This window comes from Myxocyprinus asiaticus, chromosome 27 (assembly GCF_019703515.2).
Source record: "Myxocyprinus asiaticus isolate MX2 ecotype Aquarium Trade chromosome 27, UBuf_Myxa_2, whole genome shotgun sequence".
In the NCBI taxonomy this organism is placed as follows: domain Eukaryota; kingdom Metazoa; phylum Chordata; class Actinopteri; order Cypriniformes; family Catostomidae; genus Myxocyprinus; species Myxocyprinus asiaticus.
In genome coordinates, this window is record NC_059370.1 from 3,757,944 (window position 1) to 3,775,283 (window position 17,340).

General features: G+C 40.3%; 1 protein-coding gene across 1 annotated transcript in view; it reads left to right on the forward strand.

Moving 5' to 3' along the window:
- Positions 1 to 16,164, forward strand: part of pigg (phosphatidylinositol glycan anchor biosynthesis class G) — a 239,435-nt gene extending 223,271 nt beyond the window's left edge. Inside the window, exon 13 of the mRNA XM_051658543.1 lies at positions 14,243 to 16,164. Within this exon, the coding sequence (XP_051514503.1) occupies positions 14,243 to 14,462 (220 nt within the window). The 3' untranslated portion in view covers positions 14,463 to 16,164. The remainder of the gene's footprint in view (positions 1 to 14,242) is intronic.
- The last annotated feature ends 1,176 nt before the right edge of the window (positions 16,165 to 17,340 follow it).

Sequence of the window (17,340 nt, forward strand, 5' to 3'; positions counted from 1 at the left end):
TGGACTAATTTCACTACGCATTTATTCAATGAGAAATGTAAAAGGGCCATAATCTGTAATTTGTTGCAATTTTGGACTGGAAAGATCAAACAAGCAAAGAAAATAAAATTGTATTCTGCAAAAACATTCCGGTGCAATCTTTTTTGTATTAAAAATACTGCAGTGCATTAAAAAATCTTAAAATGACATATAACTTGTAGGGTAATAACACTGTTACTGTAATAGGGACATCTGTAATAAAATCATTTTTTCTGTACCCTTCAAAATTTGTATTACTTTAAAATAATAATAATTAAAAAAAAGAGTGTTTCGAAAGATTCCTGCCACATACACATATCAGTGATGTGTAATTACAGAGCATTATGGGAATATTAATCAGTGCTAGTCTTCTTAAGATAATTGTTTTAATGGCAGTTGAAGTGAACTGTCAGAGTAAATGAGGAACCATGGCAGTTATTAGAGCTGTAGCTGGTAATGATGGTGCAATTAAAAGTACTCAGAACAATGAATAAGGGAGATCATGCCGACACAATCAGAAACTTCACCCAAGACACTGGCACGCACACAGATTTTCCTGGACTCTCCATTTTTAAGTTATGACGTTCTTTAAAGGGGTCATATCATGAGGAATCACATGTCCCTTGATCTTTTGAAATAAAAGAGTCAGCACTAGGGAGGGGCTAGCATTGTGCATCGGCCTCCCAAAGAAAGTCCATAGCACCCCCGTAGCACTCCCGGCAAATATTTGTAACAGCACCCAGCAGATTATCCTCTGTATGAAGACTGAGTGAAGAAACATTTTCCCTGACAATATTTTAGCAATCATGTCATGTGTCCCGTATTTCTGTCGCTTGTTTAGAATCAGAACTAGTGATGCCCGATTTATGAATGAATTACTCATTTGAGTCGATTCCTTCAAAGAATACGTCAAACGGTTTAGCAAAATGGTCCGAATCATTGAGACAGCTCACACACTGAATCGTTTGGAGCATTTTTCACTCCGTAAAAACCAAAATGAAATAAATAGAATAGAAAACAATCAAGTGGAATATGTCATGATACACAGAGCAGATGAGGAGGTAAACTTAACTGTAGAAACTTTATTAAGCACACTTACTCCAACTGCATGTCTCACAACAACTCTCTCTCAGTAATGGTGGAGTCGCCCCCGTAATCTAGCAACCCCGGACCCTGTTGTGTGACAATCAGAGTCCTTCTACCAAGATGAGCAAAGTTAGCAAAAAAGCATAACGGAGCGGTCCTATAGACATTCTTATGGTGGTTCACTGGCGAGAAGACCAGAGACAATAATAATAAACTGCTTTTGTGAGGAAATGGTGCATAACTTAATGAATTGGCCACCTGTCCACTAATCTTCAACATGTTTTATTCTCAGCAATCCTATTGGAGTGAACAGTGTGTTGAGTTTACTACGATAAAAATGGCTGTTTTTTAAGAGAAGTCACGGACGTTATGTAGGTGTCAGTGTACGGCTCTCCCCGTTCATACGGTGACCGAGATATTTTGAATCAAAACCTGCAAGTGCATCCTTCGTTTGACAGCAATGAATAATGTCTGATGAATAATGACCAGCGTGTGCAGCTTTTAAACAACTCAAGGTAAAGCCATTTTTCCAACCAAACAGGTATCAAAAAGTATCATTGCATGTTTTTGTAAATCAATGCACTGCAGTATTACCATCTGATACCATCACTTTACCATGATCCTGCCACAGCAGGATATTTTTTATTTTATTTTATTTATTTATTTTATTTATTTTTTAAAGGTAGCTGATTTTGAGAAATTTTAACTAGTGCTGGATGTGCTGCGTGAATAAGTATTTTATCAATGCTTTGAAGCCCGTAGTTACATTAATTGCTACACAAGATATATACTTGTGAAAAGGTAAAAATGCTGCTCCTAAAGTCACCAGAATTAAATGAAAAAGTTTCTCCGGGGGAGAATGTCCCCAGACCCCAATTAAGGGTACACTGTTTTGCTGTACCTTTGCTTCAGACAGTACTGTAAAAAGCTGAAAACCCCCCTGACAGTGTGTTGCCTGTTTTATTGAGGCTGCAGCATAGAGATTTCACTTCTGTTGTCACCACGTGCAAACTGATAATAATAAAATCACTTGGCCATGCCAGGTTTTGCACATATTTAGTGACCATAGCTCAGCTCCCCCTGTCAATGATTAAGCACCTCTTCAGCACCAGCAATCAAAATTCTCTGGCGCCGCCCCTGTTGATGTACTATGAAAACATAATGTAACTTTCAGAACTCAGAATTTCCTTCCAAGTCCAAAAAGAGCATTTCTTGAAACTAAGCTTCAAATACAGGCAAACTTTCATACCAAACTTTAAAAAATGTCTTGCGTCAAATGAATGAATGCATTAAAGGGATAGTTTACCCACAAATGTAATTACAATTTTCATCTACTCACTCTCATGTTTTTAAAACTTGAATACTTTCATTAATAGCAGAATGTCCATACAGTGAAAGTGAATGGTGACCACAGCTGTCAAGATTTTCAGCTAATAACTTACTTTTCATTTAACTGTCTGTTCTGCACACATGGCTTCAGAAGACTTGGAAAATAGTCCACAAGTCATGTGGACTACTTTTATGAGACTTTTGTGGTCCTTTTTGGAGCTTGACAGCCACTGGTCACCATCCACTTTCATTGTATGGAAAAAAGCAATGTGAACATTCTTCAAAACTGCTTTGTGTGTGTGTGTGTGTGTGTGTGTGTGTAATACTGAAGAAAGAAAGTCATATGATTTTGGAAAAACATTCAGTTGAGTAAATGATGTCAGAATTTTCATAATTGTATTAATCATCTCAATAACATATGACCTCCCACATTTATATGTAAACAAATCCTATTCGGAGGTCAACATTATCACAAGTCGGCATGTTGTTTCTGAAAGTTCTGTTTCCCTAGGATCGGCCACATTATACTGACTCATAGACAAGTGCTATCTCCTATTGGACATTTTTGCTCCATTGAAACCAGGATGTAGTCATGTTTACATAATCAGTGATAGAGGTTGCAATTATCCCTCTAACATAAAATTTTTACTCCACTGATGGTTACGTTTAGGTTTGGGGTTTGGGTTGGGGGTACAGTTTATAAAATATGCATTCCTCTTCTCTGTATTACAGCCTGTACAGCTGAAAACAACTCACTTTTGGTGCCCCTCTGTGGACATTACACCTAGAAAATGGAGCTTAAACTTGCCCATATGGCAAACAACACTTACCATTTTGGCCACTGGGGGCAGTGTTTCGAATTTCGGTAAGCACAGACAAATTGCAGCTAAAGAAAAGTCAACCTATGGTTTTCGATTTCACTGTTAGATCAGTCTGTGGATTTGGAAGCTTGGCAAGTCCAGTCATGGTGAGATAAAAAGGAGGTAGTAGGTTAGATACGATTATTCCTAAACACCAGAAGAATTAACTAAAAGGAAAATGTGAACTTCACCAAACCTTGTGCAGTTCCTGTCTGTGTGTAGCACCTGCCATTATAAACATTATAAACAAGCAGCTGAAGGTCCCTGATCATTTCAGTCTGACCTCAACAGTTTGAGTGTCATATTTCAGCACATTGTTTTGTGAATCTGTCACAATTTAACGTCTTTAAAAAGAGACTGGTATTGGAGGATGGGGCAGCGGCAACTATATTTGCAGACTGATCACACTGTGAATTTGGAAACAGTGGGCCAAAAATTCTTCAGCTGAAATCGTTCTGTGCTTTCAGTGGTCGAAGCTGGAAGTGTTTTTGAACGTATGGGAATGTGTGGGCTCCAGTTTCCAGGTGAAATGGTCCAGAAGCGATTTTTAGTTGTAAATGATGTAATACAGGAAAGAGGAAAGCAAATATTATTAACCATACCCCCTAACCCAAACCTAAACCTAACCATCAGTGGAGTAAAAAAGTAATTTTTCAGCGAAAATTCTAACTCTGAATCGTTTATGTGATCGTGATTACTTCCTGGTTTCTGTTGGATCAGATCTTGAGTCTGTAGTAGTGCAACAGAAAAAGATGAACATGTTTGAACTGATGCAAAAATGTCTGAGGGGTGATGGTGCTTGTCAGTAATTTGGCAGAATGACAATTGCAACCCGTGTGTGTGTGCACAGTAAAGTGTTGTTACTCATTTCTCATGTGGGTGTTGACTTAGAAGTCTTAACGTTTTGAACATTTTGTCATGTGAAAGGAGAGTTTAACCTCTGCATTCATAGAAATATCACAATGAGTGATGCAGATCTGGGAAAAAGTGCATTGGATACAAACAAAATCCTTGATGATTTTATGTCACAGATGGGGGATGTTTGAGCTAATGTGGCCAAATCATTGACCTGCACCAGTGTAACTATTTGCTTGGCTTGGAAAGTGTTTTAATTTCATTCAGATCCACTTAAGCAAACACTCCAAAATCCCTCCCTTCCATATGCTTGCCATATGAGTGTGAAATAATTGATTGCCCACGAATCCCACATCTCAATACGTCTCATTGGATTGGTCAGTTCAATATTCAATCAATCAATATTATCAATGTGCAAAACTGCATATTTTCATAACCAGCTACAGGTAGTCAGTAGGTTGTCTAAAGGACTCACCTGTGTCAAGCAAGTCACATTTAACTATGCTAGTTGAGGGTCATGTTCACTACCCAACGATTTGACATTTTCTTTAAAGGCTGTTTTCCCAGGGTGCATTCTTGTGTTCAAACACAGCTGGATAGAGCGCATCTTAATGGAATGCGGGTGTACCAAGACGCGATTTTAAGTTAGCGTGCCGTCTTAAAAGCATAACGCTCATGGCGCAAGACACTGAATAAACAGCGAGACTTGACTGCCAAAGATGTCCATCTGCTGATGTGTATAGACCAACAATTCAAAATATTTGGAGTCCGACAGACTTGAATTGTATTGCTGAAGGAAGTGGATATGTTTCAAAAGCTGTACTTTGATCACTAGTCTGAACCTAGTCTCATAGTGAAAACGTGACTCTATATACATTTTTGCAAAACTTGTTAAACGTGTCTCCAGGTACATTAAATTACAGCGTCATAGAAGCAGCACGAAATGAAATGGTTGCTTCAGAAAATGTACTTTTTCATTTTGCTTCTGCATTTTAAAACACTAATGGTTAAGTTTAGCCATTGATAAGGTAAGGATGTCTTTTTTAATTTCTCAAATACAGTATATCTTAAAACACTAATGGTTAGATTTAGGCGTTGATTTGGTAAGGATGTCTTTTTTAAACATCTAATTTATATTTTATATTTTATTTCTAAGGGTTTTAGCATGCTGACAGTCCAACCCAGTCTTATGACAATTCGTAATAATAGTACAAGATGGCAAAACGAGTTGGCTCATACATAAAGGTACAACTTTTACTGTAATAGAGAAAAATAAACAAACCAACAATGTTATTTAGATTTTTCTTAATTTTAACCCCACACATAAACCTAACCTTAAAATGTAGCCCCTTATCTCAACCTTAAACCTAACTAGTCATTTGCATTGCATAAATAAATATGGAATGAGTAACCAAAATTGTTCACTGACTTTTCCTTTCTTAAATCTGAAGTAACTTTCGATGTTAAAATACTTTCTCCTATCCCAGCTTAAAATGCAGAGACAAATTTATGTTAGCCATTTGTAGGTTATTCTGTGTGTATGTATATTTATATATTATTATTATTATTATTTTTTAATCGAATACTGTAAACACTTTGACTCTGTGGCACTATAGAAGTTCCTCAGTTTTGAGCGACCCATCCAGCCCAACACAAAAACATTGAGTCAACCAGTGAGTTTTGGCTGGGACTATCTGTTTTGTTCGACCAACAAGCAGACAGGGGGTGTATTCTGAAAGCTGTTTGAAAGCAATGTTTATTTTTGCAATTCCATTCAGTGGAGCTAGGGTTGCAGAAATGACACATTTCGGCTTTAAAATAAAGTGTTGGATAGAGACTAGCTAAAATTTGATAAAAAAAAAAAAAAAAGAAGAAGAAAATTCTCTCATCTTTACTCACCCTCATGATGTCCCAGATGTGTATGACTTTATTTTTTCTGCTGAACACAAATAAAGATTTTTAGAAGAATATTTTAGCTTTGTTGGTCCATTCAATGCAAGTAAATGGTGGGAATGCCTTTTAAAGCTCCAAAATGTAGAAAAAGGCAACATTAAAGTAATCCATAAGACTCCTGTGGTTTTGGGTAAGAACAGACCAAAATATAACTCCTTGTATTTTTTGAATTTTTGAGTGAACTAACCCTTTAAGGTCACAAATGGTTTAAGCAAAACCGACTGTATGGACCACTGACACTTTATTTATCTAATTATTTAGTCCATCCCTGTGGGGACTAAAAGATTACACCCAAAGTGCTGTCTGACTTGTGCCTGATAAATGAACAGCTTAAGTTGTCGGACGCACAGTCTGAAATGTATAATTCACTGCACTCAATAAGCATTGTCACTACAGCACACAGTAGGTCCAGGAAATGCGCTTTGATCAATACGCTGCTTTCTGGAATCCCAGCGGGCTCAGCTGACCCAACCAGTTTACACAATCCGTTTGAGAGAGAGTAGTGTAGAAGCTTGTGAGGAGCTATATAATTTCCTCGGAGGCAACAGGTGTTTTGCGTTCAGGGATATTGAATCCTGCAAACAATCTACCCAGAGTGTCTGTCTGAGGTGTGGATTTGAATTGCAAATGCCTTCATCTGCCAGCAAAGTCCTTGTGAGGCTGAGAAGGGCCTGGATTCTGTACAAGGATGTTTCTGACAGCCCAGGAATATGATTTTAGGCGGTACTGTTGGGAATCAACAGCAGGGACTGTTATGTGGCTGTACAGTCAACAGAAGATTTGAAGTGTGTACTAGCAGTGCCGCAAGTCTGGGAATCAGCCAGTCCACTGTTACGTGTGCTTAGAGAAGCAACCTGCCAATCAAACATGATGGATAGTCACAACTGGACTGAGAACTGCTGTATCTTTTAATTCATGCAGTATCCAGTGTGGATAGAATACAAATGTCTGTTGTTTGCTGTTATTTTTTCTTGCGCTAGTCAATGCTTTAGTGTGTCCAACAGAGTTTGTATTATCTGGATTTACCTGCATCTATCTGATGTTTTGAGTCTTTCTACTCTGACACCCTGTCTACACTGGGCACGTCCATTGACGCACCGCAGCGGCTTGAGGCTGTCTACACTGGATGTGTTGACACGAATGTTCTAAACCATTTAATTTGTGTAGGACCACCAGCGCATGCAGCGCAAAATGGAATGCAACACCCGTATATAGTCGCCGCAACGGACGTGCCACAATGGACACTTCCATGTTGACAGCATCATTGATTATAATGGGGTTCTACTGTTTTTGACACGCCGCTCGCGTCCGGTATAGACAGGCTGTTAGTTAAACTATACTCTGATTTCTATCACGGTTGGGAACAGAGAACTGGTTCTTATTTGAAATTGGTTACATTTGAAAAAATTTGACAATACAGCATGATTTTCTTAACTTTCGGTTCCATTAACGGTTATTAAACGTGTATTTTTCACCAAAGGGGACAGATGACTCTAATGAGCATGTTCTTTTGAATCTACAGCGTGAAACACACATTGTGACCAGTGTATCGCAATTCCTGAACAAATGACTCTCACGATTCGTTTCTTTTAAATCTACAGCACCAATTCTTTTGAATCGACACAGCAAAACATTCAGTGAACAGTATATTCTGATTCTTGAACGAATTACTCTCATGAGCTGGCTCTTTTGAATCTTCTGTGTGACCAGTGTAGTGCGGTTTCTGCATGAATGACTCTTATGAGCTGGTTCTTTTGAATCCACAGCGCAAAACATGCAGCTTGACCAGTGTATTCTGATTCCAAAATCAAAAGTAATAGTCAGTCTCTGGTGTGGCCACCAGCTGCATTAAGTACTGCAGTGCATCTCCTCCTCATGGACTGCACCAGATTTGCCAGTTCTTGCTGTTACCCTACTCTTCCACCAAGGCACTTGCAAGTTCCCAGACATTTCTTGGGGGAATGGCCCTAGCCCTCACCCTCCGATCCAACAGGTCCCAGACGTGCTTAATGGGATTGAGATCCAGGCTCTTCGCTGGCCATGGCAGAACACTGACATTCCTGTCTTGCAAGAAATCATGCACAGAACGAGCAGTATTGCTGGTGGCATTGTCATGCTGGAGGGTCATGTCAGGATGAGCCTGCAGGAAGGGTACCACATGAGGGATGAGGATGTCTTCCCTGTAACGCACAGCGGTGAGATTGCCTGCAATGACAACAAGCTCAGTCCGATGATGCTGTCACACACCGCCTCAGACCATGACGGACCCTCCACCTCCAAATCGATCCTGCTCCAGAGTACAGGCCTCGGTGTAACGCTCATTCCTTCGATGATAAACGCGAGTCCGATCATCACCCCTGGTGAAACAACACCCCTGTCTGGTCCAGAGAAGGTGGGTTTGTGCCCATAGGCGATGTTGTTGCCGTGATGTCTGGTAAAGACCTGCCTTACAACAGGCCTACAAGCCCTCGGTCCAGCCTCTTTCAGCCTATTGCAGACAGTCTGAGCTCTGATGGAGGGATTGTGCGTTCCTGGTGTAACTCGGGCAGATGTTGTTTCCATCCTGTACCTGTCCCGCAGGTGTGATATTCGGATGTACCGATCCTGTGCAGGTGTTGTTACACGTGGTCTTCCACTGCAAGGACGATCAGCTGTCCTTCCTGTCTTCCTGTAGCGCTGTCTTAGGCGTCTCACTGTACGGACATTGCAATTTATTGCCCTGGCCACATCTGCAGTCCTCAAGCCTTCATGCAGCATGCCTAAGGCACATTCACGCAGATGAGCAGGGACCCTGGGCATCTTTCTTTTGGTGTTTTTCAGAGTCGGTAGAAAGGTCTCTTTAGTGGCCTAAGTTTTTGTAACTGTGACCTTAATTGCCTACCGTCTGTAAGCTGTTAGTGTCTTAACGACCATTCCATTGTTTAAACCCTTTATAATAAAGATCTGTAAAGTTTTTTGGGATTTTTACAAAATTATCTTTAAAATACAGTGTCCTGAAAAAGGGATGTTTCTTTTTTTGCTGAGTTTATATACAGTTGAAGTCAGAAGTTTAAATACACTTAGGTTGAAGTCATAATAACTAATTTTTTAACCACTCCACAGATTACATATTAGCAAACAATAGTTTTGGCTAGTCATTTAGGACATCTACTTTGTGCATGACACGAGTAATATTTCCAACAATTGTTTACACACAGATTGTTTCACTTTTAATTGACTATATCACAATTCCAGTGTGTAAGAAGCTTACATACACTAAGTTAACTGTGCCTTTAAGCAGCTTGGAAAATTCCAGAAAATGATGTCAAGCCTTTAGACAATTAGCTTCTGATAGGAGGTGTACTGAATTGGAGGTGTACCTGTGGATGTATTTTAAGGCCTACCTTCAAACTCAGTGCCTCTTTGCTTGACATCATGGGAAAATCAGAAGAAATCAGCCAAGACCTCAGAAAAAACAATTGTGGACCTCCACAAATGGTTCATCCTTGGGAGTTATTTCCAAATGCCTGAAGGTACCATGTTAATCTGTAAAAACAATAGTACGCAAGTATAAACACCATGGGACCACGCACCATGGGAGTGCTCCGCTCAGGAAGGAGACGCATTCTGTCTCCTAGAGATGAATGTAGTATGGTGTGAAAAGTGCAAATCAATCCCAGAATAACAGCAAAGGACCTTGTGAAGATGCTGGACAAAACAGGTAGATAAGTATCTAAATCCACAGTAAAATGAGACCTATATCGACATAACCTGAAAGGCTGCTCAGCAAGGAAGAAGCCAGTGCTCCAAAACCGCCATAAAAAAAAGACAGTGAATGTTTTCTATGATTACATGTCAGAAATTGTGAAAACTAAGTATAAATGTATTTGACTAAGGTGTATGTAAACTTTTGACTTCAACTTTATATAGGCCAGACTGCAGCAGTCCCTTTGGGCTGAAGAAAGAATGAGTTTAAACTCAACAACAACATAAACCAAAAATTGCATTCAGGAGGGGAGCCTCTATGACCGGTTTGAATCAGCTCATACACACACTGTATACTGAACTGAACTGCATACATGATTATTTTCTCCTAATGTTTTGCTTTTCATATCAGCATTGACAGAAAGCACTGTGTTTACCACTTTGGGGGATTGGGCTATCAATATTTATGTCACAACAAAAATAAATTACCATTTTTAATGCCAAGCTGATCTGAAATGTCTTTGACTCATATCTCTGCCACGTATAGTAGAGCTTTTGGCTGACTTTAGGAACTGCCCTACATCCACATTCATATGAACAAGGAATGAGGACATTTGTTCCTTAGAGAAGCCGAAGTCTTACACCAGGAGTCAGAGGCTGAGCGGACTGCACACGCAATGATTTGCTCAGGGCTGTAAAGAAGACGTCCTTCTGAAACAACAGTCTAAGCTTCAGGAACTGGACTCTGGTCTTTGCCACAATTAAAACACACTTTCTTGAGTCATTTGGTTTTGTTCCCTGACATGAGATTTTATTTGCAGTTTTTTTTTTTTTTTTTTTTTAAAGAGGACCAATAAGATTTAAAGGAGACCTATTATTGCCCTTTTTACAAGATGTAATATAAGTCTCAGGTGTCCCCAGAATGTGTCTGTGAAGTTTCAGCTCAAAATACCCCACTGATCATTTATTATACCATGTTGTAAATGCCTCTTTAAATGCAAATGAGCTGCTGCTCCCCGTCCGACATAGCTCTGGTCTCCGTGAATACAATCAGAGACAATGGTAACTGACAGTAAGCGTTTTCGGGTTAAAAATTAAAAATAACAACATAGCTCTGTTCTCCGTGAATATAATCAGAGACAATGTTTTTTTTTTTTTTTTTCTCCCAATTTGGAATGCCCAATTCCCAATTCCCAATTAAGTCCTCGTGGTCACATAGTGATTCGCCTCAGTCCGGGTGGTGGAGGACAAATCCCAGTTGCCTCTGTGTCTGAGACCGTCAACCCGCACATCTTATCACATGGCTTGTTGAGCGCGTTGCCACGGAGACATAGCGTGTGTGGAGGCTTCACGCCATCCACCGCAGCAAACGTGCTCAACTCACCATGCGCCCCACCGAGAACGAACCACATTATAGCGACCGCGAGGAGGTTACCCCATGTGACTCTACCCTCCCTAGCAACCGGGCCAATTTGGTTGCTTAGGAGACCTGGCTGGAGTCACTCAGCATGCCCTGGGATTTGAACTAGCGAACTCCAGGGGTGGTAGCCAGCGTATTTTACCACTGAGCTACCCAGGCCCCCCAGTCAGAGACAATGTTAACATTAGCTGCATTAGCCGTGGAATCAGCTAACCAGCACATTCGGAAAGGCGATTTGCAAACATTCTCAAAATATAAAGTGCGATACTTACATCTTCAGGATATAAAGCTGGAACATGAACAGTTGTTGCTTGAGAATCACATTTTTGGAAAATCCTGCTTTATATTGACCCTCATTCACAAAGCAGTCCGGTGTAAAATGATTTGCACAAACATACGTGAATTTTGTTATGTTTTGGGGCACATTTGCTTAAAAAACAAAACTTGTCCACTGTGTCTTCAGTGGCTCTGGTGCCAGTAGTACATGAAGACTTTATGTTCACTTTTACAGCCAACAACAGAACATTTATGACGCTTACGAAGCTGAGACATTATTCTTCTCACCCGTAGCTGCTCCAGCTCGGAAAAACAATGGCGGACTGTGTGTAGAGGATCTATGATAATAGAGTGGAGTCCGTCACCAGTCGTAGGCGAGGCCTGCTCTAACGTGATGTCACATTAGAGCAGAAACGAAAACCAGTCACTTTGAGACACTGTTTTAGATTAATAGAAATATAAGAAAGAGGAGTGGGTGGACTTTTAACATTGTAGGGTGGTTGTGTACACACACTGCCGACTCACACTTATGTTCAAACACCATGTTAAAGTGAATTTTGCATAATAGGTCCCCTTTAAATTACTAACGAGGATGTATCTGAGTTTATACTATTTGCTTGTGAAGACTGGTATAAGGGCTTAAAAAACTAGAGCTCTCTAAATCTTTGAGATTTGTTAATGGGGGAGCGGGATTGTTGCCTGTTGAGTTTGCTGTCCTGTCAAATCTTGTTAATTCCAATCTAGTCCAGTGCAGTCAGATTCACTCAGTCCAGTCTAGCCCCATCTTGTCCAGTCCTGTCAAATTAATTCCTGTCCAGTTAATGTAAGGTCAGTCAAGTGAAGTCAAGCCCAGTTCAGTCTAGTCTAGTCCAGTCCAGTCCAGTCAATCCAGTCCAGTTAAATCTGATCTAGTCTAGACCAGTCAAGTCTAGTCCATTCCATATTTCTCTAGGACAATCAAATCCACGCCAGTCCAGTGTCCAGTGCAGCCCAGTAAAGTCCATCTCATCTAGTCCAGTCAAGTCCAGGCCAGTCTAATGTAGTCCAGTCCAGCCCTGTGTATTCCAAACTAGTCCAGTCAGTCAAATCTAATCCAGCCTATTGTAGTTCTGTCCAGTTCCATCTAGTTCAGTCCAGTCAAATCCAGTCTATTGTAGTTCAATCCAGTTTCATCTAGTCCAGTCCAGTCAAATCCACTCCAGTCAAATTACTAGTCTTGTCCAGTCCAGCCCCATCTAGTCCAGTCATGTCCAGTCCAGTCCAGTAAAATCCAGTTTAATCTGGTCAAATCTAGTTCAGTCAGTCCCATCTAGTCCAGTCTTGTTCAGTCCAATCTGGCCCAATCCAGCCCCATCTTGTCCAGTCCTGTCAAATCTATTCCAGCCCAGTTAAATCCACTCCTGTTCAGTCAAGGTCAGTCTAGGAAGTCATGCCCAGTTCAGTCTAGTCCAGTCCAGTCACCCCAGTCCAGTTCAGTCTGATCCATTCCAGCCCAATGTAGTCCAAACTAGTCCAGTCAGTCAATTCCAATCCAGTCTATTGTAGCTCTGTCCAGTTCCATCTAATCCACACCAGTCTAGTCCAATCCAGTCTATTGTAGTTCAGGTCAGTTTCATCTAGTCCAGTCCAGTCAAATCCACTCCACTCCAGTCCAGTCAAGTCTAGTCTTGTCCAGTCCAGCCCCATCTAGTCCAGTCATGTCCAGTCCAGTCAAATCCAGTCTAATTTAGTCAAATCTAGTTCCATCAGTCCCATCTTGTCCTGTCTGTCCCATCTAGTCCAGTCTATTGTAGTCCATTCCAGCCCCATCTAGTCTACTCAAATCATCTCCATTCCAGTCCAGTCCAGTCCAGTAAAGTCCTTCTCATCTAGTATAGACAAGTCCAGGCCAGTCAAAGGCAGTGCAGTCTAGTCCAGTTCAAACTAGTCCAGTCCAGTCAAATCCACTTCAGTCCAGTTAAGTCTAGTCTAGTCTAGTCCATTCCTGCCTCATCTAGTCTAGTCCAGTCCAGTGTAGTCCAATCTAGTCCAGTCAAATCTAGTCTAGTCTAGTCCATTCCTGCCTCATCTAGTCTAGTTTAGTCCAGTCTAGTCCAATCAGTCCCATCTTGTCCAGCCTATCGTAGTCCAGCCCATTTCCATCTAGTCCAGTCAAATCCAGTCCAGTCGAGTTTAGTCCAATCTAGTCCCGGTCAGTCCAAAGGAGTCCAGTCCTGATCAGTCTAGTCCAGTTCTGACCAATAAAGTCTAGAAAAGTCCAACAATGTCCAGTCCAGTTCAGTTTAGTCCAATCATATTCACTCCAAGGTTTAGTCCAGTTAAGTACAGTCTAGTCAACTCCTGTTTTTCCAGACCAATCTAATCAAGTCCAGCACAGTTGTTCATCCCATCTAGTCCTAACAAGTCCAGGCCAGTCTAACACAGTCCAGTCCAATGAGGGCCCATTAGCCTTTAAAGCGTCTGAGAATTGCAGCTAGACCTCAGACATCAGACGTTAATAAATGTCTCACTCATGTAAATCTGTATTAAATGTATGCCATGAAATATTAAATACATAATCAAACATGACAAGAGGAAGTAATGGCTTTTTCCAATAGGTTTAAATAAAAAGTGAACAGAAGTAAATGTGACGTGATGCTTTTATGGCAATAATATTATGTAATGACACATATCATTGACTCAGAAGCTGGTCATAACCAGGTTGATCATCTTTATGTCATTAGACTTAATACAACTCTCTCTTTCTCTCTGTCTCTCTTAGGGCTGTGATGGGTCTCGGTCATGGCAGTTACATCTTCGCCCTCCTACGGTCCATCCCAGCTGTGTTCTATGTGGTTCTGGTAACTGCCCTTCGATACCACCTCTTCATCTGGAGCGTGTTCTCTCCCAAACTCTTGTATGAGGCCATGCACATGCTCATCACCACTGCTGTGTGTCTGTTTATCACTTTCATGGATCAGGACCGCACCACCAGACCATGAGTCCAAATCCCAAACCCAGAACCAAACTCAGGTACAGGAAGAGGAGAGTGTTTCAGCTCATGGAGGGCGTTTTGATGGGTCAGGAATCATATCTGCAAAAGGTCAAAAGAATGGTTCAGTAGATGTTCAGTGTATTAAAAGAAGAAATTAAAATGGTTTGACATGCAATTTTAAAACGTTTGTAAGCGAAAGGGGTAAAGGGACTTAAAGTACTATTGAGAATGTAGGTTCATTCTCTTTGGTTACTCTTTCCATTTAAATCCAATCTAGCCCAATCCAGTAAAATCCACTTTAGTTCAGATCAGTTAAATTTAGCCCAATCCAGTCAAATTCACTCCAGTCTAGTTCACTAGTTCAGTCAAAATTGTCCAGTCTCATCTAGCCCAGTCCATTTAAATCCTCTCCACTCCAGCTAAATCCATTCTAGTCCAGTCCAGGTCATCCCAATGTAGGCGAGTCCAGATAAATCCAGTCCAGTTCAATCTAACCCGGTCCAGTCCAGTTCAATCTAACCCAGTCCAGTTAAATTCACTCCAGTCCAGTTCATTCCAAAAAGTCCAGTCTCATCTAGCCCAGTCCATTTAAATCCATTCTTCTCCAGTTAAATCCAATCTAGTCCAGTCAAGACCAGTGTAATTTACTCCAGGCCAGTCCCATATAGTCCAGTCTATTAAAATCCACTCCAGTTCAATCAAGTCCAGTCCAGTCAAATCCACTGTAGTCAAGTCCAGTTCAGTCTAATATATAGAGTCCAGTCTATGTCAGCCCAATGTAGACCAGTTAAGTTAAATCCAGATCAGTTAAATCTAACCCAGTTCAGTTTAGTCCTATGTAGTCCTGACCCATCTAGTCCAGTGCATTCTAATTCACTCTAGTCCAGTCAAATCCACTGTGTATCAGTTTTTCACATTCATGGATCAGACTGCACTGCCTGACCATGAGTCCAAAACCCCAAACTCAAGTACAGGAAGAGGATGAAAGACATCATATCCACTGACCCATACTCTCAGCCTTTTCAGATTTTCTGTGCATGAAAAGATGAAATGTAATTAAAGTTTCAAGGCGAATACTTTTACAACATCATATGCCACACCTGAAGAAGAAAGTGTGGATAAAGAGATGGAGTTGGTAATTCTACATGACTACTGTGAAGTTGAATAAGCCATCAGGAGCTCAGTGTTGAGATTCTGAGCTAACAATAAGATTTTACTGGGTCTACTGACTTTATGTATTTCCGTGTATGTGAATAAATAATTTTTATAAGAGCATTTTTTGGAGATGCAAAAGAATGATAGTGATAGCCCAGATAACAAACCATAAGACTTTGAGTGTACATATACTGTAGTAATCCCTCTCATTGTGTAGGCAGTTTCCCTCTTAAAGCTTTACATATAAAAGAAAGTGTAATTTACTGTGTTTTTCACAATTTCTGTTCCTGGCCATGGCTTCACCTCTGGTATAATATGAGATACATCATTAGTAACCCTCTCCTCGCTTACATATCCAAACTCCTCACGCACTGTAAAGCTTCAAGGGATCATAAAAGGTTTAAAGTTATATCTGAACACAACTATGCATGACGGTTGAATTTAATATGCCTTTTGGGAATGTAAATTTTGAACTGATTTATATTGGTTAAGTGGTTCTTCTTGATCTCAGTGCAAAGATCTGATTAATAATAAAGTAAACCCTTTTTTTAGATGGAGAAAAATCTACGTGCATTTTAATGTGTGACCCACTGTTTTTTCTGCTCTGTTAAAGATTTTAATATTTATATCTGCATTTCGGTTAAAAAACAAAAATCTGTTAAGATTTTATTATTAATTTCAGTCAGTTATTATTCAGTAATACTAACACAGACGTGAGAAGCAATACATCTTTTTAATGTTAATTTGAGGTTGACAAAAACGGCTGCTTTGTCGGTTGTTACATTGTGCTGGATAGCTTCTCACAAATATAGGTCCATACTCTTGTTCCGGAAGTAAAAATCCTATTCACTTTCTCCATAGATTAATTGTTTTTAATGCTAACTTTTCTTTGTTATTAAAATTTTTATTGATTCATTAATTAACACAAAAAATACAACAACATATATATAATGAATCAAACACTTTAAACATTAAACCACCACTATATCCCCTCCCCCTACCAAACTCTCAACCCACACTGACCCCCCCCCCCCCACGAACACCCCTGTGGTCAATAGAATATAGACACACACAGAAACCCCCCCCCCCCACAAAACTAAAACAACAACATAAAATAACATACAATAATCAAGTATAATAAAAAAAACAAAAAAACTAAACTCTAAATTACTCCCTCCACCGCCCCTCCTCAAGATTCCTTCAAAAATGCTAAATAATTGCCCCATTTCTTATTGTAAGATTCCCTAACCCCCATCCATATACTCGACCCCTCCTCGAAGGCAGCCAAGAACGAGGGTGCTCCATCCGACTTCCAACTCCTCAAAATAACCTGCCTACCAATCATCACACTGGTCAAAACCCAGTCCTTCATGTACTTATCCTCCAAATCCATGACCTCCCTATCTCCCAAAATACAGAGTCTGGGGCAGAACGAGACCTGAGTGCCCAACACATCACACACAAAACTTTGCACCTTCAGCCAAAATTCTTGGATCTTACGGGACCCCCCAAAAACATGGATGGTATCTCCATCTTCAGAATGGCATCACCAGCAGATGGGTGTGTCCTTAAGACCAAGCCTATACAATCTAGAGGGGGTCCAATAAAATCTATGTAAAATCTTAAATTGCATAAGGCGAACCCTTGCATCTCTAGATGCAGACTTTGTTTTTTAGAATCCTCCAATAACAGATTTAAATCTTCCTCCCATAATCTTTTGAGAGAATTTA